General features: G+C 33.0%; 3 protein-coding genes across 5 annotated transcripts; 2 read left to right on the top strand and 1 right to left on the bottom strand.

Moving 5' to 3' along the window:
* Positions 1-95: 95 nt before the first annotated feature.
* LOC106672592 (exosome complex component RRP4) lies at positions 96-5,090 on the top strand. The gene is made up of 6 exons (XM_014404134.2): positions 96-335; positions 1,985-2,222; positions 2,278-2,412; positions 2,482-2,655; positions 2,859-2,987; positions 4,871-5,090. The coding sequence occupies exons 1-6, from the start codon at positions 187-189 to the stop codon at positions 4,946-4,948; spliced, it is 903 nt and encodes a 300-aa protein (XP_014259620.1). The 5' UTR covers positions 96-186; the 3' UTR covers positions 4,949-5,090.
* A 1,731-nt stretch (positions 5,091-6,821) lies between these two features.
* On the top strand, positions 6,822-11,524 carry LOC106672586 (rRNA-processing protein UTP23 homolog). The gene is made up of 5 exons (XM_014404124.2): positions 6,822-7,120; positions 7,191-7,284; positions 9,216-9,339; positions 9,433-9,582; positions 11,300-11,524. The coding sequence occupies exons 1-5, from the start codon at positions 7,001-7,003 to the stop codon at positions 11,481-11,483; spliced, it is 672 nt and encodes a 223-aa protein (XP_014259610.1). The 5' UTR covers positions 6,822-7,000; the 3' UTR covers positions 11,484-11,524.
* Positions 11,525-11,606: 82 nt separating this feature from the next.
* On the bottom strand, positions 11,607-22,928 carry LOC106672585 (enhancer of mRNA-decapping protein 4). 3 transcript variants are annotated; one of them, XM_014404121.2, is made up of 21 exons: positions 22,667-22,928; positions 22,447-22,513; positions 20,340-20,548; positions 20,052-20,278; positions 19,856-19,990; positions 18,528-18,713; positions 18,353-18,465; positions 18,085-18,274; positions 17,635-17,803; positions 17,420-17,545; positions 16,057-16,199; positions 15,880-15,978; positions 15,697-15,824; positions 15,523-15,637; positions 15,249-15,444; positions 15,069-15,184; positions 14,837-15,002; positions 14,621-14,759; positions 12,193-12,367; positions 11,967-12,130; positions 11,607-11,905 (listed from the first exon to the last, which is right to left on the bottom strand). In XM_014404121.2, exons 1-21 carry the CDS (start codon positions 22,746-22,748, stop codon positions 11,728-11,730), a joined length of 3,123 nt encoding a protein of 1,040 aa, XP_014259607.1. In that variant the 5' UTR covers positions 22,749-22,928; the 3' UTR covers positions 11,607-11,727. The 3 variants fall into 3 exon arrangements, with proteins under 3 accessions (XP_014259607.1, XP_014259608.1, XP_014259609.1); XM_014404122.2 differs by having other exon boundaries at positions 15,886-15,978; XM_014404123.2 differs by having other exon boundaries at positions 20,058-20,278.
* Between the last annotated feature and the right edge of the window lie 309 nt (positions 22,929-23,237).

The following is a 23,237-nucleotide window of genomic DNA, read 5'->3' as shown; positions in this document are numbered from 1 at the left end:
AGTCGAAAATGCAAAAATTAATTAATAAAAAAAGGGCCGTTTTTTAACGTTTAAAAGAAATCTATCTGTAAAATATAAACCGCGATAAATTGTTTTAGTAAAATTAATTACTGATCGGTTACTGTAAACAAGTTTGTAACCTGCGACTGTAAACACACGTGTTTTCGTTTATGACAGCGGTTCAGAATGACAAGCTCTAATTCCAACACTCATGTCAACAAAAAGCCGCATTTTCGACTCGCCTCTGAAAGGCTGGTCCTCTTGCCTGCTGAAAACCGAAAACTGGAATTATTCACACCGGGGAAAATTGTTACGGACGACCCCAAACTTATGAGGTTTGTTCAGCCTTTTGGCCTGCCTTACCACTAAACTCCTTGTCAGGAGGACGGGTGTTATATTACTAAAAATCATTCTCCCATTAACCACGAGAAAAGTAGAAGGATGATAAGTTCTAGTAGAAATTATATAGGGACACAGCAGTTTGACTCTTCAATGTGGTTCTACGCTAGCAACAAAGATTAGTACTTCACAGCACTGTGAGACATGCGATTGAAGATGGATGCCTTTCTCATTCTTCAGGTTACTATTGTCCCAATGCAGGATCGCTTTAACATCATTAACTTAGAATTTTATCTTTATGAATTATTTTCGTTTGTCTATCCTTGCTGGTAGTGGAACTGCAACTTAGAACATTGTTATGGAGAACTGTAGAACTCTCTGTCACTTAGTTGTAACATTCCTTCTCCACCTGTTTATGTTGTTTAAGGATTAAGCATTGCTTCCCAAGCTTTTCTAGACTGATTACAACTAAAAACAAAAAAAGTTCAAACAAGCCAAAATTATTACTGTGTAACTTCACAGGACAGTTTGGCTCTTCATGGTAGTTCAATACTTGCAGCAAAGGTTAATCCATAAAATCACAGCAGGACATACTATTGAGGATGAATGCTTCCCTCATTCTTCATGTCTCCATTGTTCCGAGGACAGGACCGCTTTAACATCATTAACTTCGAATTTTACCATTATGAATTATTTTGGTTTGTCTATCATTGCTAGGTGTGAAACTGCAACTTAAAACGTTTGGAGAATCTTTAGAACTCTCTGTCACTTAGTCATAACTGTCCATCTCCACCTCATGTAGTTTAAGAATTAGGTTTTGTTTCCAAAGCTTTGATTGATTAAAGCCAAGAATAAAAAATGTTCAAACAAGTCATTGGGATTATGTATAAATTATCACTTCACCTCACAGTTTGGCCCTTCGCAGTGGCGTTCTACGCTAGCAACAAAAATTAGTCCATTAACTCACAGTGGGACAAGTCTGCCTATCCTTGCTGGAGGTGAAATTGCAACATAGAACATTGGAGAACTATAGCATTATTTATTAGTGGAAAAAAGCTGAGCACACTCAACAGACTTGGTTAGGTAGACCAAAACGATCGATAAGATTAAATTGTAAGTTCTCCTTCCTCAGATCACGGGAGGACATCTCACTATGACTAAGTTAGTTCGTAACGGAGGTTTTTTTTTTTTTTTTTCCATAGGTCGTACCAACCCTTGGGATGTTGGTGTTTTTGAAAAAAAAAACATTTGTAGGTATGTTGGGTTCAAATAGAGGGCCATCTCTACCTTACACTGGCAACGCCTAAACGATTGCAGCTACTGACTAAATAAAAATGCTGCCTCTTAAATTTTTAGTCCTGATGCCATATTTGCAACACCCTAAGATTGCTGCGTCAGTTTTTGTGAATAAGAATTAAATTTCAACAAATATTTACATAATAAAAACAGATTTTAAAAAAAATTAAAATGTCTTCATAGCAAGAAAGTTTTTGTATTGCCTGTAAAAAAAAAAAAAAGAAAAAAAAAAGTTTTTATTAAATGGGGCTAATTATTTTTATTTTGTTAGGTATTAACCTAATAAAATTTTAAAGTAAAACTGTACAATACAAGGTGATGTTTACTTACCTATTGCTTACGATTGCAGTGGACATGGCACTTATTTGGAAAACAATAAGATCAAATCTTCTTTAGCCGGTATTGAAAAACGTGTCAACAAATTAATTTTCATAAAGCCGTTGAAGTGTCGATACAATGGGGAAATTGGCGATGTCGTCATCGGTAGGATCACAGAGGTACAGCAGAGTAGGTGGAAAGTGAACATCAACGCCAGATTGGACGGTGTCCTTCTCCTTTCGTCTGTCAATCTCCCTGGAGGCGAATTGGTACCTTTTTCACCAGATGTTAACTGTTAGAAATAAACAAATTGTCATTTTTAAGAGGAGACGTTCAGTCGAGGATGAGAGGATGATGAGGCAATACCTTTCTGAAGGGGATCTTATCAGCGCCGAAGTGCAGAAAGTGTACACTGGTGATGCTTTAGCTTTACACACTAGAAATCTTCGATATGGAAAAGTAAGTCATGGTAATTTTTTCATTTTTTTTTAGAGATTTAGAGTAAAACTATTGAAAATATTATTTCAGCTTTCACAAGGTGTGCTCATGTCAGTTCCACCCGGGTTGATTATGAGAACAAAAACACATTTTCACACGATATGCGGTGCAAGCTTGATAATCGGTACAAATGGGTTTATTTGGATTTACCCCGTTCAGACGAGTGAAGAAGGAGCTGGAGGTTTCGCAAGGAATCTTGATCTCGTACGTCTTTGTAAAACTGTTGAAATACTTTTAAAATTTACAGTACATGGGGGGGGGGTGTCGGAATCTACAATGGTTAAGGTTTTGACACAGCCTGGGTCATTGTAAGGTTCAAATCCAAGAGAACAGCTTTTTTTACACCGACACCCCAGGGTTCATGTAGTATTGCAGTTGAAAAAAAATTACAATCATTAAATTTTCAGAGAGTTGACAATGAATCGAGGAGAGCAATCATACGCATTCAGTGTTGCATCCAAATACTAGCAGACAGTAAAATAATGATTAGCGACTCTAGTATTATTTCAGCAGTAAATTGCTCTTCAGATTATCAGGTAAAATACATGTATCTTTGGTGTTTGGGTACAGTATGTCATTTTTAACATTCTTTACACATGGGAAAAGAATTACAAGTACAATAGCCACCATGAAAAACATGGATTTGGAAAGTTGAGTTAATTAACAATTAACAACCTGATTGTGAGAACCTTTACTTGTCAGAGCTGATCAATTAAAGTCTGAACCAGTCAAGTTTTTGTTGTTCAAGTCGAGATTTCCCTTCAAGTTATGAGTAATGTCTTTCGGTTCATGATGTGAAACAGCAAGAATATCCTAATTGACTGTTTAACTTTGATATCATGTTGTTTTATTTTGTTTATAAAATAGTTTTAAAAATGAGCCTTAAGTAAATATGATGTGTGATTTTGAAATTAGTAGAATTTTATTATAAACATTAATGCTTTTGGAATTTCTGGATTTATTATTGCAAAATTAAAACTTTTGCCTTTTGGCTCAGATTGTTGAAATGCTATGTAGCATCTTTGGCACAAAATTTTCAACATTTCTGGTAACGGTAATGAATATGAATGCTAAAACTTTTAGAATTATTTGGAATCATTGACATATACACTCAAAGACACAAAAAGCAGACACTTGTATTTAATTAATAATTAATTATAATTAATATTTTTATCTTAAAAGCATGGTTTTAAATGCCTGGGCAGATGCTTTGGCCAATGACAGAGGCAGCATCCATTACATAGCCCAATTCCTGGGTGTGCCAAGCTCTACCATCCACGATGGTCTACAGCATTTTAAAACCGCTGGAAATCTCTATGGTAGTGGTCGGTCATGATGTACAGTGGCTGGAGACGATCGTTTTACAGCTCCTATTGCTCTACAGAACTGTCATTTAATGGCTTTTTTTATAGTTAGACAACTCCAAAAAGTTTGTAATTTAAGGATGAGCTCTAAACATTAAACAGAAGGGTTTGTGAGAATAGCCTAGTCTCTAGGCATCATGCATCACGTTCTCTACTACTGGAGAGGCATTGAGTAGAAAGGCAACTATTCACAAATCACCATCTCACTAAGACCCTTGAACAACGGGGGAGGGCTGTTCTCTTCACAGATAGTTCCGGCTTGGTTTGTGACAATCAGATGACAGGGACCATGTGTGGAGAAGATGTGAAGAAAGCTTTGCTTCATGTGCCATGTATGGGTCACAGTCTTTTCAAAGACAGTCAGTTGTGGCATGGAGTGGAATCCCATGCCTGTACTGAATTTATTATCATACAGAATGGATCTTAGACTGCACTAAGGTACATTGAGGATTTCTTCTGGTTCACTCCATTTATTGCTATTAACTTTGTGTTAATGCATGATAATGCTCAACCGCATGTATCCCGAGTGGTCACCCATTACTTGGAGGATGTAGGAATTATCACATTGAATTGGTGAGCACGTTCTTCTGACATGAATCCTGTAGAACACTTATGTGTCTTGATAAGAGACGGGTCATCATTTGCCGCCTCCAACAAGCAATGAACAGCTTTAAAATAATTCTGTTTCACAAGACAAAATCCAATCGCTTATTTACTTGCTGCCTAGGAGACATTCATCGGTTTGCAAATGGAAATTTAATCAATTTTTATTGAAATGTGTGAACAAAACATAATTCAAGTCACTTTCAACATTTATTGATCATTATCTACACCACGTATATAATCGCTGAAAATATTCTTGTTTATTGTCTGTTTTTAAAAAGTGGAGGTAGTGTTGTTAATTGTTTTATAATCCGTTAAATGTTTTGACTAGAAAATTAATAGAAATAGTTAAGGTGGAGTGAGTCACTCTACTTTAATTGTTTCCATCACATATATGTTCTATTAATTTTAAGTAGATAAAAATAATGATTTTTTGTTTGTGTTTTTTACAGATCAATGAATTGCTTTTGCCAAATGTAAAACTAGATATTGCTGTTGCAGTGAAACACATGTCTTATTTTATTAATTGATGGTTATATTTATCATTAAAAATGTTAATGTATATATATTTTTTGTACTACATAACAATTTTTTTGTTATTCCTACCTGTTTGAACTTTGTATAGTGAAACATGCCAACAAAAAAAATTACAAATATAAAAATAGAACTGTATAACTGTATATATCAATTATCACCATCCGTAAGAAAGGTGATCAAGAACTATTGCACAACTATATCCCTTTGTACCATCGTCTTCTAAAGTGTTTGAACAGATCATTTATTTATTTATTTTTGTATACATGCCACTTGGCCATTTTGATAAATATCTAAAAATATAAAAGGGTAAGTTTAATGAAATAACAGAAATATATAAACCAATCAAACAAAATTGCCAAGATCCATATTTTAAAAAAATATTTAAAATGACTAAGTAAAGATAAAGTGTCACAGTTTAAAGGAGTATATTACTCGTTTCCATTAGTCGAGGAATTAGACCAAATTTTAAAAAAGGTTGTATCTCTGCTGTTAGATTTTGCAAATATTTTTTGTTTAGTTTACTCTGTGAAACATGAAAACTTGGTAAATTAAATAATAATCAATCATATTATTTAAGAGTTTGTAAGTAAATATCAGATATTATTTTGTCTTGTGTTTAGTGATTGCATTTTTGCGGATTCCATAAGTTTGTATGTATCCAACATACATTCTAGTAATTTTAAACTAGAGAGTGCGAATAAATCATCGCTGTATTTTTCTATTGAACTACTTAGCATTTCCTGATGTAACCAAAACAACTTGAAATTTTTTGTAGTTTTATGCATAAAACCTAAAATTTGATTAGCCTTATTAATTAATTGATGATAATAAGTGTAACATCATTGTTCTATTTGATTTTTCCAATGCCTTCAACTCCGTAAATCATAATTTGCTTTTGAATATAAAATATATTTTGCATTGTATAAATTCACTTATCCACATCCTAAATGTATTTGTTAAATGTAAACATTGTTTGTAAATCCCAGGCCCTGAAGATGATCTCAATAAAAGATCGAAACGTTGGCACGATAAAGAAAATGTTTTTCTGAAACCTACATCACACCCGACCGCATCTCACGATATCTGAATAACTATCGATTAACGGTCACTAATCTCTACACATAATTTGCTTATTTGAAAACTGACAAATCGTTTTCATTTTTCTTCGACTGCTCCTAATCTCATCTCCTTCTGTCTGACAGAACTCTGAGAGTTCTGTTTCCTCAAGGGCTTGTTTCAGGTCCATGGCATCTGAATCATACCCTTTTCTTTTTCTCATTCCCTTTTCTTTTGTAATGTGATTTCATGATTTGATCATCAAGAAATTAATATGTTAATTAAAATATTATTGCCATTATTGTTTTGTATATTTTAATATATGTTTTATTATTATAATTACTATTGCTATTACTATTATTTTATTATGTTTATAAAACTAAATTTATTTCTAAAACAAGTACATGTAAGGGGGCTTAAAGCTCTATTTGTATCTTTAAAGTAAATGAATTATTGAATGTTATGTTGTTAGAGTAGGTGTTTCCAATGACTTTAATGATAGTTTGCCTGTCCAATTGGATGTCATGTATGGTGTAATTATAAAAGCCAATGCTATGTCCAATCCTATAACTAACAACTTTACGCTTATTTTCATTTTAGTTACATGCTATTGCATGAATTATACCGGCATATCAACTGAAGAGATATTTTATAAATAAGTTAAAGTGTATATTTTATATTGACATTTATATTTATATGTTTTGTGCAAAATAATTATTTTAAATGCTATTAAAAGCTAAGTGGAAGCCATAAAGTAATTATTGTGACGAAAATTTTGAGATGGGCCACGTGTGGTCTGAACGATAACAGTCGTTGAAGAATAACCTCCTAATAAACAATTCACCAACTGTTGCAGTCAGTTCTCACTTCTCACTTTCTCAGTTCAATTTTGCTTGTTCTTTTGACATTGTGCATATTTAACATTACAGTGATTGTTCAGTTTTATTGAATTTTTCGCCTAGGTCACGGCGACTCGATTTTAAAACGAAATGCGTATAAACCGACAAAAGAAAGTGAATAAATACATAAATTTCTACATAAACAATTTCGGTTTCAGAAAACCATTCCAGGTTTTAGTCGATGGCACGTTTTGCCATGTAGCTCTCAAAGTAAGTAGACAGTGGCCAGTAGAGTGGCTGGTACTATTGTACAATTTAACAACAATTGTTTTGTTTACAGAGCAAAGTGAATATAAAAGAACAGCTTCCTAAATACCTTGGTGATGTCAAGCTTTTGACAACCCCATGTTGTGTAGTGGAAACTGAGAAACTGGGTTTGTACATCATTTGTCCTTTTTTTTCTTTTTTTACACTTTTTTCCTTGTAGGAATTAACTTATTGCAGTCATTGCTTACACAATTTTAATAACTATACTGCATCCTAAGCTTGACCATTTTGGTTGCCCATGGCAGAACCAAATTTATCACGTAAAATAGCTTTCTGGTATTTAAAAATAATGTAAATGGTTTGTTTATTACGTATATCTAAATGATATGAATTAAATGATACAACAGTTTAGTCCCCACAGCGCTAAGGAATTAAGTAGGCAACAGGCAGTGAAGTTGAATCCGTATCCCTAGCACTAGGGATCGTTGACAAAAAAACAACAATTAAATACATTCATAATTTGTAATTCCTGAGCACGATTTCAGCTATTCGTGACAGATTCTCAGTGGACCCTCTCATTGTTCTCTTATTAGAGAGATATACTGAGTTGGAGTGCCTCGGAAAAGCAATGGAAGTCGTCTGGGTACCCGGTCACATTGGGCTAGAGAGCAACTAACGTGCAGATGAAGCAGAAAAAGCTGGGACATCTTGCCCTCCAGATAAAACCACCAGCCCTATGACACTGTATGAGCAGTAAAGAACGCAATGAATAAAATAATAAATGCAGCATCAATGGACCGGAACGTCCGACAAGCTCTTGCTGAGATCTGAATCTGCCAAGGATCTGAATTGCAAGGAAAGGATTGTGCTCACCTGTTTGAGGATAGGCCATACTTGATTGACACCTGGTCACCTGCTTTTGGGGCAAACCCCATGCAGGTGCCTCTCTTGTAGATAAAGGTTGCCAGTGTGTTTCACCCTTACAGGGAGCGAACAGGCCTGGCACCTGACATAAAGCTAGTCCTTGCACAGACACTGGGACGTGGAGTCCCCTATTAAGATTTTTAAGAAAAACAGGGGTGTTTCCTCATTTGTAAATAAAGTAGACATAATACACATTATTATTTAGTAGAACCGTGTGTATGTATATTTGTTTATTTACAGTTGTTTGTTTGTGTGAATGAGCAAGGAAGAGGTCTAATGGCGGAATATCGAGTACCCCTTCAGTCCTCACTGTGAATTGGGGGCAGATATGACTTGTGTCGATGGCTCGCCATTACAAAAAAAAAAAATGCACAGTCTCTTTAAATGAGAAACAAGAACTCAGAAGAACATCCACAGACCCATTGATCAGAAAAATATACGAATGAAATCAATGTCAGTGATAAAAGAACTCACTGATCATATAGTCCTGTCATTACATCTTATGATTATCACTGTTTCTTTCAAAATTATAATGTTTTATACAAAATCCAAGAAGTTCTTCTAGGAAATGACAGCTGGTCATTATATCACAGTAAATTTTTTTAAAAATATAGTTGTAAATGTAAAATAATAAGAATAATTTTTTCTTGAAAATATTTTTTATATCAGAAATAAGCAATATATGTTGCAATGTTATATGAGAACATACATTCAGAAATGAGTGAATACCTGCACTATTCTCCTTGAATGAAGCGTTTTCTCTTCAAAATTTAACGACGAAAGGAAAATATTTTTGATTATTTGTAAACAAATTGAGCAAAGGAGTATGAGCTCAGGTTGTTTGTGTGAACATTAGCCACTTGTTTAAATATAAATAAGCCCGTTGCAATTGTTTTTAAATTTGTATATTAATATTTTTGTTAATCTTCATCGGCAATGTGAATAAAAATTTTCACAATTCATGTTTAGTTAAACCGGTTATTTATGTGTAATTTGGTTATTACTGATCTTCCTGGCATGCTTTTCCTCACTGTTTCCAAATGGTGAGAATAGGTAGAACAGGATGATCAGTAACAACCAAATTACAGAATCACCTCGCATGCCAAGGAAAGAAATCTCACAATTTCATTACAAACATATTAAACTATCGTTAACAGCAATAATTTTATCACAGGTCCAACTGTATACGGAGCCATGTTAATTCTTAAACAATTCTCCGTGCATTTATGTGGACACAAAACACCGATGTCAGCCTCAAAATGCTTACTGAGCATGTTGGGCAAAGAGAATCCAAACAGGTGATGATTCTTTTTGGTTTGTTAACATTCAGTGAAAATTATATTTTGAATCATGATCAACTGATTAATTGACATTAATTAAATAATTTTAAGGTATATGATAGCGACTCAAGACAGAGAACTGCAGGCTAAGGTTAAAAGAGTAAAAGCAGCCCCTATTTTATTTATTTTTAATAAAGCACCAACTTTAGAAGAACCATCACCTTACACACAATTTTTAGCTAAACGGCAGATGAATGAAATGTAAGTTTTAAAAAAATTATATATTATTTTTGTGATTTTCAATTATATGTTAAAGGTGTGTGTGGCTAGAAGAAAATTTGCAATTTAACTTTTCCTTACTCGAGGTAAAGAGTGGTTTTTTTATTCTTGTTAGAGTGCAGGACCGCGGTAGCTGAGTAGTTAGAGCAACTCGTATTTGCCATGCTAGCCATTCTGGGTTCAATTCTCAGCACAGCCTATGATTATTTAATTGTGAATAGTATTAAAGAAGTATTGTAAAGTGGTTTGATTCCTTGTCTGCGAGACCCAGTGGGTAGTTGAATGTTAAGCCATCCTGTATGTAATTACTTTTAAATTATTGATAGAATCAACTAACAGTTATAGTTATACTGCTGTAGTGATCGAGGTTGTGGATGTTTCCTTAATCCAAAGACAGTTCAGCTAAGCTTTCAACTTTATTTGACGTGATTATTCGGAGATCGTGAGATGCGGTCTGGTGTGATATAACTTTTAGAAAAACATTTTCTTTATTGAGATCATCTTCAGGGCCTGGGACTTATAAACATTGTTTTATTTGACGTATGATTTCAAATAAAATGAAAGATAGGCAGAACTGTTTTGGATGAAGAAACATCCACAACCCTGACCACAAACTCAATCACAACATCAGTATAATTACAACTGTTGATCAATTCTATCAATAATGTGTGGTGATTAGCGACCGTTAATTGATATTTATTTAGAAATCGTGAGATGCGGTCTGGTGTGATGTAGGTTTCAGAAAAACTTTTCTTTATCGTGCCGTTTGATCTTTATTGAGATCATCTTCAGAAGACAAACACTTTGAGCCCTGAAGATGATTTCAATAAAGATCGAAACGTTGGCACGATAAAGAAAATGTTTTTCTGAAACCTACATCACACCAGACCGCATCTCATGATTCTAAATATCTATCAATAATAGTAATTACTTTTTTTCTTCTTTTTTAAATGTCGTCCCTCACCATAATTTATTATTATTATTATTAGATTTAAAAAAGTCCATAATGTGAAACGTCCAAAAGATTGTCTTTATGTAGAGCAAGTCTTCCTATATATACTGTAAGATATCTCCACCTGATTCTTTTTAACTTCATTGGATTCGTTTGAATTTTTTTCTCAAAAAAAAACAAAATTTTTTTTTTTTTTTGGTTTTACAGTTTTTTTTTTTTTTTTTTTTTTTCTTTTTTTTTTTTTTTCTTATAAGTTATTGAATAAATGCTATTTAACATTCAAATATTTTATTTTACAAGTTAAGGCAGTTTTGAACTTAGGCCTTTCATTTTTGTAAACTCTCTTTTTTTTTCTAATTGTGCTCCTTTTTTACATAAAATTCATTCAAATCTTGATTATGAATCCATAAAAATAATAACATAGCTTTGAAAACATGAAATTTCCTATGTTGATTGATTCATTTTGAATTATTAAAAAATAACAGTAGAGTTCAAAAACTAAAAATGGTTTTTATTCTTATTTTGTTTTATTATTTCTATTTGTTTTATCTCAAGTTTATAATAAAATAAGAAAGTTATTGCTATCTAATTCATCAATAATAGAGTTGTTTGTTCACTACCTTGTTATGTTTTCAGTCATTGTTGTTTCTTTGCTTTTATTTGAGAATGTTTACATTTGTAAAATTTATTTGTTTATATTCTTAGAAACCAATAATTTCAAAAATGTTGCTTTCTCTTTGGTTTCAGTTGTGGACTTTCCGAAGATGAGAGGAAAGTATTGAATGAATTTAAAGAAGCGGTTCTTGGACCGCAGACACCAGTTTTTAAGAAGAGAAGAAAAAAAAAGGGTGGGCCAAATCCATTGTCATGTAAGAAAAAGAAGAAGCCACTACCACAACCAAAAACAAACCAAAAAAACAAAGAGGAATAAACAATTCTCTCGTTGTTAATAGAAAAGCTTTTTTTTTCTTTTTTTTAATACAAATATATATAAAAAATGTATATATATAGATATCTTACAAATAAAACAATTGCTCTTCTAATATTGTGTCAGATCTCAATACAAATTTTGAATAAGCACTTATCCAATTAGAAATAGTTATTAAATAGACTAAGGAAGGATAAACATCTATACACAAAATATTTTTTTTTAACTATTAATAATGATATTGGAATTAAAGTAGCGACTGGGTCGCCATTGTCAACATTTTCGCCCTCCTGTTGAATTTTCCTTTGGGGTTCGTAGCAATATAAACTTGAAGTTGTTTAAGCAACACTCCTAAAACATTTGGCATGTGTTCACGAGTATTAGCATTGCAATTGTCCAAATTCATAATTGCCTCTTCAAGGTACCTAACAAGCAAGAACAAAACATAACAATTTGACAATAAAACAATTATATTTTTTAACTCACTTATATTTTGTTTCGGAATGGTGCGACATATCAGCGGACAGTTGTTGAATAAGTGATAATAGTATGTGTTGCTGTAGAAGGCAGCCGTTTTGTGTGAAAACCTGGTGGGGTCCAACTTTTTCACAAACATACATAACGAGGCTTAAGTCAGAAGCCGACAATGCCTTAAAAAAATATTTAAAAAAGTTATTTCAAATAGAACAACCTTGATGTTATGAGATATTACCTGTTGGAATGCAGTGTTATAATCGCCCTGTTTTATCAATTGGGACAGTTGTGTTATTAGTTGCTGTGAGTCTAAAAAATGTTGGGCAGGAGTTGCTGTGCCTGACCTCATGTTGCCATTATTCAATGTACTACCTTTAATGTTTCTACCTACTTCTAATATTGCATCTTCCAATCTGAAACACAATTTATAAATTAGAAAATATGAGCACATCGACCTAAACATCACTAGATCAGTAAGTAACAATTGCTGTCAGAAATTAACAACTTGGCGTTCTAAAAATTGTACCTTTTTTTAAGTTTTCAGAGATTTTTGCCTCAACGTTCTTCACACATATTAACAATTTCACAGCTAGTTACCTAATTAAAAGTATAATGAGCACACTAAATTGAGCATTAATAATTTAATAACTCAAAGGGAGCTTAAATTTAATCATTAATAATAATACATAATTTATTGTTAATGTTGTTGAGTGTTTCAACAGAACCTCACCACTGATGATGGTGAAAAGCCGAAACCTGTCTGACAGGACCCAACCATCGAGAATAGACAGACTAAAATTGATCGTACATGACTATGCAATACGTACACCCTGCAGGCATCAAGAAGAATTCTCATCATTAATTAAGTTCATTTCTTTGAAAATACTCTACACGATACTATGTTTTTGCACTACAATTTAAAGAATTGCCGAACTTATACCATGTTCAAAAGTTCACACTTTTTAATGTGTTAATTATTTATTTTCTTTCATATATTCTTCATTTTAAGAAATAATGTGAGCAATAATTTAAATTTTCTTTCTTTTCTAACAAGGGCGCAACTAAGTTGGTAGGTCGCAAATTGGGACTGGACTTTTTTTGATGATTCTACAATCCAAAATATCGGACACTTACAGCCTGACTGGCATTCTTGGTACAAGCTCAAACATCATGTTTCTCTAAAGCTAGTGGACTAATTGTCACAGTTCGTTTTAAAGAAATTGTAAAGTGTGTTTTATAACATTATCAAATATAAAAATTGGACTATCAGGGATGGTTAGGGTTATTTCATTTAAAAAAAAGTGAGGTTAATTTCTGACAAAAAATTTGCTATTTTGTGTATTTTCTTACAGAAATATATTTTAATGGTACACACACCGTTAAAAAGCTACATTTCACTTCTTCCAAATGGTATGTTTGACATTAAAATCCTTAAATGTTTTTGAATTATAGCCGTTTCAATCAGATATTCCGATAATGAATCAAAAATTGGAAAAATTTTAGGGCTCAAAAAATCGATAAATTTAAATTCAGACAAAAATTATATTTAGGGGTCTCAGGTGCTAAAATGAAATTTCATATTATTAATTTCTCTCACAACACACAAAATTATAACCTAGTTTACTTGAAAAATATTTGGTTTTTAGGAATTTTTGTTATTGATAATCTTCGATAGCTTTTACTATATTTTTTTTATCGTAATCTATAAAAAAAAATTCTGTAAAATGTTATACTCACATAGTTAATGAGCGAGTAGAAAGGCAAAATAACAATATTAAAATAAGGAAAATTTCCACCCTCAAAAAAAAAATTTTTTTTTGCGAAACCAGGGCCAAAATTCACAAGAAGTGGTGTATACATGTCTCATATTTTGAAATGAAGAATTATCAAAAAAGGTTTGTTCCACATTCATAACCGACCAACCCGAACGCCCCCTTGTAGAGCATTTTATTTATACATAAGTTTTGGTTTGAAAAACTGATTACTCCTTTTGTGGTAAACTACTATATTTAAAAACTTTTTAAAAAATAAAATCCATGGATCTGTAATTGGATCCTTACTAATCATCTTGGTCTACCTACCCTCATTGGTTTGTCTAACGTGTTTTGGCATTTCACTATCTTCAGTGTAACTGTGTGATTCTATTGTCCTCTCTTTTATATGCAAAATTTTAAGTTAGGACCATTTATAAACCTAAATCGGTTTCAAAACTGAAAAAAATTATGTTATTTAAGGAGTGTGTTTTATGTAATTTAAGGAGGAAAAACTGTTCCTTATATGTTATACAACAGTAATCAATCCACAGAAACTGATGTGAAAAGATGGCTATATGCTAAATATAGCCTATATATTTATGGCTATATGCTATATGCTAAATGCTATACATTTAGAATCCATGTAAATGTAGATCACAGATAGCTGTCCCTGAGGTTTGACTAGAAAACATGGATCCATGTTTACCATGATCAATACATTAACTAACTACTCTATTAAGGATTTAAAAGTGACAGCTGTAAATTATATCATTTATAACAAACAACTATTTTTATATTGTTGAATTTTTCAAATCAATAATTGCTTTATTTGCATTATTAATTGTCGATAAGAAGTTCAACATAATTGGTCAATTTGTTATGTGCATGCTTCATGCATGGTCCTTCACAAACCTTTTTGTTTCCTTTTCAACAAGTGTTGAAAATTTTTGCGTTGCTACAGTCATGTGTTCAGTTGCAGACTGCATCGCTATGATTTCCATATTCATCCTTTCGTTTGACTTACAAGCGTGAGCCTCTATTTCTTTAATATCTGAAATGTAAATTATTTACACGATTGAACAGCTCTACTTATTCAGAAGATTTTTAAGTGTTTAAAATTTTGTTTACATTCTGTTAGGCCTTTTGAAAAAGTATCGTTGATTTGTTTAAAAAGATTGGCACAGGCCTTTTCAAAAACTGGAACGGCGAGCTTTGTAAAAGTATCTTTATAAATGTGTTCCATTGCGTTCCCGGCAGATATACTCAACTGGCTGTTTAAAGTCTCCATGAATGGCTGGGAAAAAATCATTTTACTCTGGGTTTAATTTATGCCAAACAGATTGACGAAAAGTCTTCTTACCTTACTACGAATTAGTTTACCAAGATTATCCTTAAGGATTTGATCAGAGGCAGTCAGTTTTGTAGATATTTCATTTTGAATAATTACCTTCAATTCTTCCAGTGTTTTTTTTACAACTGTAAAATCAAAAAACAGGGAAATAAGTTTCTTACAGATATTCCAGAAAATTTACAAACTTGCCTGGTCTAATTTGTTGTTGCATTTCTTTACTGATTAAACTTAATACAGAAGGTTGCAGGTTGCTCGAAATCTCTTCGGCGAGAACCTTGTTTGACATGGCACACTTGACCTTGCTATTTAAAAGAGCTCGTACCATAGTTTCTTCTAAATCTGAAGAATTGTCCATATCTTTTCTTCTTATATTTTCTTTCAATGCCTTAAAGATTGTTTTAAAAATTAAATCATCCCACCTCTTAACAAATGTACAAAAAATTTAATGCAAACATGAATTTACCTCAATTTCACTATTTTGTTTGGATATCAAATGTGTTAATGAAGAAATGTCACTTGAAAGCGTATGAATCGCTGATTCAAGCCCTCGCAGCTTATCATTGGGCAAGCTGACTGGACTAGAAATCATTTGTTTTATTAGCCACAAAGGATTAACTTAATTAAATTAAGAACATACCAAGATAGATTGTTTGGAGTATGCTCAGATGGCTGTTGCGTTGACTGATTGAAAAAGCGTGGAGATGACAGAATTTCTTGTACCTCCCTGCTCGGAGAACTACCAGCACTAACAAAGCCCCCAGCAGTCTGTGGAACAAATCGCTTAAGTTCAAATTTTCATAAATTTTCATTTAATGCTTACTGTAACCTCATTTGAGCTGATTAAAACAGTGTTTGCTGCGTATGTTTTCAGATTTTGGGATTCTCTATCACTAGAATTTCCACTTTCCCTTATTGTCGTCTAATAAAAAGGTTATTACACATTAAGATTAATTAATATTTTATGCATAAATCATTTGTTTACAATGAAAAATCATACTGGTGATTCTCTGGCTGGAGAGTGAAATGCTTCCGGTTTCATCAAATTAAGCTGAACTGGCTGTTGCGAGGATGTGCTATTTCCTGAATTGGTATTCTCTGTCAGTTCAGGCAAGCTTGGTATTTTACGGGATACAAATTTATCTATTAGAACAAAATCGAACATTAACCATAAATTTAATAAATTAGAATAATAAATCAATAATCACGTTGATATTTCCCTATAGTGGACACTAGGGAATAAAATATTTTCTACTATAAAGATGTGTCCGTTTTTTGGATAAGAATTAAAAAAATGTTTACTATTGCATGATGGGTCCAATAAGGATTGGGAAAACAATATATGTATTAAGATTTTAGCCTTTTCTATGTCCAGAGGATTTTCAAATTCACTGAGAATATTTGTGGGTACGAGCAAGTTAAATGCTCCTTTGAAAGTTGATCTCCCTGAATAACATTCATTTTTTAATTACATAGTTTTATCCTGAAATGCTATAAAAAAATTAGGCGGTCTTATCACAATTAAAAAGTTTTGGATTCCAAGTTGGTGCAATATTGTTATCGCAAGTTTTACCATCGGTGTCTACTGACACTCCTTTCTTTCAGATGACTAATGATCTTAAAAGAAATTTTCTGGGGTGATTTAAATTTTTTGTCAAGGCAAACAGAAGATGCTTTAAAATTCATTTACCTTAAAAAAATTTTGCAATTTCTAAGGCCTTTTCTCAGATAAGCAGACCAGACAGCATTGTGTTTTAATCTTATAAACATGAGCATGGCAAAACCATTCAAATATGTTCTGGTCTACGGCCGGAATAGGCGTTTTAGTAAAAAATCTGCAGGATTGGTTTTTGTAAAACTTCACCTAAAAGAACAATATGCTAAACAACCCTCACCAAGACTGGCAAGCTCACTGCTGCGAGATTCAGGGGTGATAGGACTATTAACCGGTCACTGGCATCTGAGAGAACATCTACATAACATGGGCATATTCAATAATGATCCCATTTGCAGATTTTGCAATGAGGAGGAACTAAGAAGATACAAAAGCTAGAAGGTTGCAGTATCTGGGGAGCACAAGTTTTTTAGTTTTCTGTTTTATAGAAGATTATAAAGCAAAGAAACTAATGGGAAAAAGCTGGAAATCAGAATTTGTCCATTCAAGGGAGGTGACTGCTTTTAAGGAAAACAAAATCTTGCCAAAAATCCTTCTATAAAACATTAATTCAAATAAATTCATACTTAAATTGTGATGTTGAAAAATTCATGATTAAATTGAAAATTACAAACCGCAACAATAACAATAACCTTAATCATTTGATACTTAATACCTCAATTATTTTATTAGTTATTATGATAATTACTCATTTGTGGAGGGACTAAAATCGCATTCGATGTTTGAAAAACTATATGGCACTCCTGGAGAGATTTAGGTTGCACTACAAACATCCGCACCAAAACAGCCATTTGACTTTCTTCATCACCTTCACCTACAAACACAATGACAAATATTACAATATGCTCTTGATAGGTTTTAAAGTTCATTGTCATTATAACATGAAACTTCTGATCATATTACCATTGCAGAGATCTTCGAGGCTGAATGACGTGTTGGCTTTGAATACTTTAGGCCCAGCATCCACAATTCCAAAACTAAGTATGGCACATGGTAATTTGAACTCTGTAATTGTTTGCACAAAGGGTTGGGTTTCATTGGTTTTCTTCTGAAGTTCCATAATGTACAATAGCTAAAAAAAAAAAATTATATCATGGACTTAGAACTTAAAGTAAGAGTATAAGGGTATCAGAAGCTGCCATGGCTCATCACTGAAGGGTAAAGGTCCCAGGTTCAAATCCAGCGGCCCTGAATTTGAACTCCGACATCCTTCGAAATGAACTCATTAATGTTATAAGGTAGGCTAGTGGAAAATCCACAAACACTGAGATAAATGAATGAATATGGAAACTATTACACAAGTTTTTCCTAAAATTTATTAGATAGTAGTTGTAAGAAAACTTTTTAACTCACCCTTGAAAACATGTCGGACAGTAAGATGTAACCAGCAGCAAGATCAATACCAGCTTTGAGCTGTTTGTTTCCTCTTGGAACACTCGAGGAAAATGTGATCGTTTGCAAGCATTCCCAAGTCTCACAAGACCACAACTTCAGTTCACAATTGTTCTTAGCACCTGTCATAGCGAATTTCCAAAATTGGAAGCTAAAATTGAAAAAAAATTAAAATTAACAAATTAATTTTTATACCCTTAAATCAAAAGTAATCTGTAAATTTGTTTACTCTGGATGCGGATTTCTAAGATTGTCGAGGAAGAGAAGAGTCGTGACGGCTTCACCGCCGTGTGGCTCCCATTCATGCAAACACCTTGGTTCTTCTTCCCCATACATATAAACCTGATTTAAATGTTTAAAAATTTACAACTTGTCTATAAATCATTCAATGCATTGACAAAAACCTGGAAAAATTTGCATTTCCCATCGTAACTAGCAGTCGCGATTGCTGTCCCATCAGGAGAGAAAGCCGCATCTGAAATTAAATGTGTCGACACTTCAATTTCCAGAAAACCTTCGCTGATCTGTTCAGACATTAAAGGGCCTGAACCGTGGTTTCTAGATACCACAGCAACGTTCCACATTTCAATCTAAAACAAAACACCAATATAAAAATATTTCATAAGCAAATTAACATACACCACAAAATAACTTAAGAAAAAGATTGTTTATGACAGTGATAAATGAAAATGTATCCAACACAATCATACAGTCCAAAAGTATGCTGTAATAACAAAAAGAACAAAAAAGCTTACCATCTTGCAGTAATGACAGGACTAAAGAGAGATCGTGTTGAGACCTCAGACATAGTAGTTAAATCAAAACGGAAAAATGGAAAATTCCGTGGAAAAATTGGACCGTATATGTGGTAGAGCATACAAAGAAAAAATCAAATTCTACCCAGCTATGTTATGACTAAATACACACACGGCTCCTGCTCTATCGAAACTTGGTAAGGCCTGTAGTTTGTTTGCTATCTTACCAGCTTTACCCAATGCACAGTATAAAAAAAGTTTCTGGGTTTCTTAATAGAGAAAGAGGGTCAGCATTCAGAATGACATAAGAGAAGATGATGAAGTTGGGCTTTTCAGGAATTTTGGTCAAAGAGTTTACATTTTTACTGAATACATGACATCAATTTAGATAACAATGCATTAATAATAATTATTATATTCGGTAATATTTGGACTGCTGCACAGTTTGGAATTTTGATAAAATTTGGGAATATACAGGAATATACATTAAAATATTAAAAATGAAACAAAGTTCGAATATTTGAGATTCATGTCTACACCAAATGAGCATAAATAACGAACCCCTTTGATATAATGACTCCAAGTGGGAATGAATGTGAACAGGACCAAATGCAATGAATGATCGTAATACCATATTAGCCAAAAAGCTCGGCTCTGTATGCTACAAAAAGCTGGCATGACTCAGGTTCAATCATCAATGGTTAAAATCACACCTCACCAAATTGGCACGACAGAGCCATCTACCAGTGAAGCCAAGGAAAAGTGGCCGAGGACTCAAACCACATACTTCTGCCTCCAATGGAAAAAGTTTTTTATGGAAAGCGACGGAAGAAGATTAAATAGCTCTGCCTACTACCTGCATGTAAAAATGGAACACTACAACCACTGAAGTGCTAACAATGTAATGACCACATAAAACAACTAATATTGTACTTGAATATTTTTCCAAACAAAAAGTAAAAAAAGAAAAAACATACTTTGTTATCCCTGGTGACGGCAAGCAAATGGCGTATTTCATCTTCATAAGGGTCTCTTGCAGCTGCATTCTCATCCTCTGTCATATAAGGACACCAGAATACACGTCTGGGCAAATACGTTTCAAGCGTATCATCCTAAACATTATAAAATGTGTTACATATTCAAAAACAAAAACATATAGAAAAATGTTAACACCTTTACCACAAGGATGTGTAATATTAATTTGCAGGTAATTTCATTTCCTTCTTGTTCAATGTTGTGAACTTGAACAGCTCCGCTACAGTCAAGGCAAGCTAAAATTACTTTATTTGGAATAAACGCAAATGCAAGATCTTCTATCATCCCCTCTATGCCTTTAATCAGTGCCCTTTTTGAAGTTTCTCTGTTGATAACTCTTATTACACTTTGTGTCTTATTGACAGCTGTGAACAATGGAAGAAAAAAGTTACAAAAATTACAAATGACACTTAGATGAATGTTTACCTTTTATGCCATAAGCAAAGTACTTCCCACCCATATGAACGGCAAGCAACTGGCCCGCATAAAATTTCTCCTCCCAGGAATAATCGACGATGTTGTGCATTTTCACCTTGGAACTTCCTGTTGTATGGTCTCCTTGACTAGATATCACTCGTACATCCTCACTTACAAGCTTCACACAACTCGCTTCCTCACCGTAAGTGGTATAATCCCTAAGATGGTACAAAATTAAACTATAATTTTGCACTCTCAGATCAAAACTGGATATGTAAATTAACATAATTCTTTAAGATTGCTATTTCCAAGTTAAACAATTTTTTTTTGTTTAAGAAAAAAGCAAATTCAGTTGTTACTGTCAACCTTTTGACTTATTTTAAGGTCACCATCAGGTAATATGTCTACCGATTGACATATTTCAAAATTTTTACAGCGATCTCAAATTTCCTTGAAGACCGACTTAGTTCTAACTGTAACAGCCATTGGCAATGATATGCAAGACATGGCAATGACGCAAGCTTGTCAGCCTAACTGTTTATTTAGTTATGCATTTTAAATTAGCAAAACACCTTGAAAAATACAAGATCTTAAATAAAATAAAAACATTTTAACTAATCCCTTTTCAGAGTATGTAAACAATAATGACTAAATAAAAACTACTCCAAGGCACAAGGGGGATAAAATTCAATTAGAGAAAAACACAACAGACTTATTTCACTGCCAAATGATTACTTTTTTAACTCATAATCCCTACTATAAATATTAATTCAGAATTTCAATTATAATTTAATCCCAAGGTGTGTAAAATCGTCAAACGGACACTAACTTTAGGGGCTAAAGCCTGTATTAATGTCTAACATAATGGTTGCTCGATGTGACTCGCTTAATTGAACGGTGCTACTCCTTGGCTCTATATAGAGAGCATGTAGTAATGCCATACAATTTGAGAAATGTGCCTGAGCACGGCAGCAAGTATTTGGGTCTTTTAGAAGAAACAGGACTGTTTTACTGTTGTAATAGTTTACACATGCATTGCGTCCACTAGTGACGTTGAGAATGAATGTATTAATTGGTCCGAATATGTAGTGTGACAAGGCTAGTCAGTAGTGGAATACCAAGTACTCCACTACCCAGAGTGAATTGTTTGTAAGAAGGAAGGAAGAACGAATAAAAGTGAGTGGGTGCGAATAGGTTTGGATTTGGAGATTGTATATTTGGGAGCTGAAATGACCTAACAAAACCCTGGATCCAACCTCAGTGTTTGAACTGACAAGATTAATTATCAAAGCCTGCTTGTAATTTATCGTAAATTACAAAATGTGGAATTGCTGGTGGACTACAAGCAGTGATAAGCTCAACTCTACACGTGTACATGTATATACATACATGCATGTGCCAATTTGGGCTTATATAAATCAATAATGAGTAAAAACTATTACAAAATATATACAAAGCACACCTATACAAAGAGTATAAAAATATGTTTGGAGATTGCATAATAATAATATTTATTTAGAATCAATTAACAGTCACTAATCACCACACATAATAATAATATTAAAATTTCATCTATGTACTTTTGAAAAGACATTTAAATGACCTTTAGACCTGTTTCCTCTTGAAAGTTTCCAATGAGGATCAACTCGTTCCTTTATGGTTATTTAAAACAATTTAACTAAACTATTACGTAGAATTATGAAAATTGTAGTGTTTTATATTATTTTGATTTTTTTTCATTAAAGTCTGGTGATAAAAAAAGAAATTAAGGGTACTTTACAAACCTAAATGTACTTTTGAATCCAATGACAATTTAGGCAATAATGAATATTTAATTTAAACGTAACTATTTGTAATAAACAAGTTAAATTGATCTTTACAAAATATAAAATACAAAGAATAAAGTGTTGTTTTGTTTAAACAACGCAGATGATAAAGGATTGATGGGTCAACCCTTTTGTATTATAACTTCGCTATTAAAATGTCCGCACATTATGTTTAAAGTGCAATTAAAAGCTCGTAAAGTTTATTTTTGAAGCTGACAATCCACAGTTGAAATTAAAATAGATTTTTAATTTAAAAAAAAAAAAAAAAAAAAAAAAAAAAACGGACTTACAATAACTGGAAAGATTTCTCCTTGTGGCGCTTCATCGTCCCGAACATAGACATCGTTTGGAGCCGACCTAAACAAGAAAAATAATATGAGTTACACAACCGAACAACACGTCTACCCTTGAACAAATTTGATCGTTTTAAAAGTTAATTTCTTTATCGAAAACCCTCGATCGTCGTAACCGAAAAAGTTCTTTAGGTCCTAAGCGATAAAATAATTTTACCTTTAAAGTATTTCTTTATTATTGTAACAGTGATCAAAAAACATATACGAAGAATGTAGTGGTTGAATGAAACCTCCAACATGAAGGGTGGTTTTTGAAGTTGAGACAAGTCAATCACTCCCGACAGATAAAAACATACGATTAATTGTTTAAAAAACAATACGGTTTAAATGGGGATTTGTACATTTCAAAATAAAAATCAAGAAGTTTATTTTAAGGGGTGGTGGCCGGACGCAAGAGTGGGTAATGAAACAAAGCCAGCAATGGGAGAAAGATGCTAACCGAACAGACCGGAATTCGACAAATAAATACCAATCCAAATACTGAACTTCGTTAGAAATAACTTCATAAGAATTTTTTACAAGCATTTTTGATACCCGATCTAACAAAAAGTAAATTTTTACTCCGTTTACATTGGCATCCCTGAACAGGTAACGCGGTCGGTGGCAAAATTTTGATAGTTGAAAAGAATGATCTACTCACAAATCGTATTACATTCGCAGTCACTTTCTGGGTCGGATTGTCTGCAGTTAGTGCATAAGTCCAGGTTCTGGAGTGATCTTTAGTATGT

The sequence above is a fragment of the Cimex lectularius genome, unplaced genomic scaffold (assembly GCF_000648675.2).
Source record: "Cimex lectularius strain Harlan isolate CLEC.00 unplaced genomic scaffold, Clec_2.1 scaffold139, whole genome shotgun sequence".
Classification (NCBI taxonomy): domain Eukaryota; kingdom Metazoa; phylum Arthropoda; class Insecta; order Hemiptera; family Cimicidae; genus Cimex; species Cimex lectularius.
This window is presented reverse-complemented; position numbering and strand designations above follow the sequence as displayed.

Coding starts and splice junctions, on each gene's coding strand:
- LOC106672585 (XM_014404121.2), bottom strand. CDS start 22,748: ATGTTGGAGGTTTCATTCAACCACTACATTCTTCGTATATGTTTTTTG. Junction 20,549..22,446: donor GAGAAATCTTTCCAGTTATT/GTAAGTCCGTTT, acceptor GTACCATCTTAG/GGATTATACCACTTACGGTG. Junction 15,185..15,248: donor GCAACAACAAATTAGACCAG/GCAAGTTTGTAA, acceptor TTGATTTTACAG/TTGTAAAAAAAACACTGGAA.
- LOC106672592 (XM_014404134.2), top strand. CDS start 187: ATGACAAGCTCTAATTCCAACACTCATGTCAACAAAAAGCCGCATTTT. Junction 336..1,984: donor GACGACCCCAAACTTATGAG/GTTTGTTCAGCC, acceptor TTACGATTGCAG/TGGACATGGCACTTATTTGG. Junction 2,223..2,277: donor ATCTCCCTGGAGGCGAATTG/GTACCTTTTTCA, acceptor GTCATTTTTAAG/AGGAGACGTTCAGTCGAGGA.
- LOC106672586 (XM_014404124.2), top strand. CDS start 7,001: ATGCGTATAAACCGACAAAAGAAAGTGAATAAATACATAAATTTCTAC. Junction 7,285..9,215: donor AGTGGAAACTGAGAAACTGG/GTTTGTACATCA, acceptor ATTTTATCACAG/GTCCAACTGTATACGGAGCC. Junction 9,583..11,299: donor AAACGGCAGATGAATGAAAT/GTAAGTTTTAAA, acceptor CTTTGGTTTCAG/TTGTGGACTTTCCGAAGATG.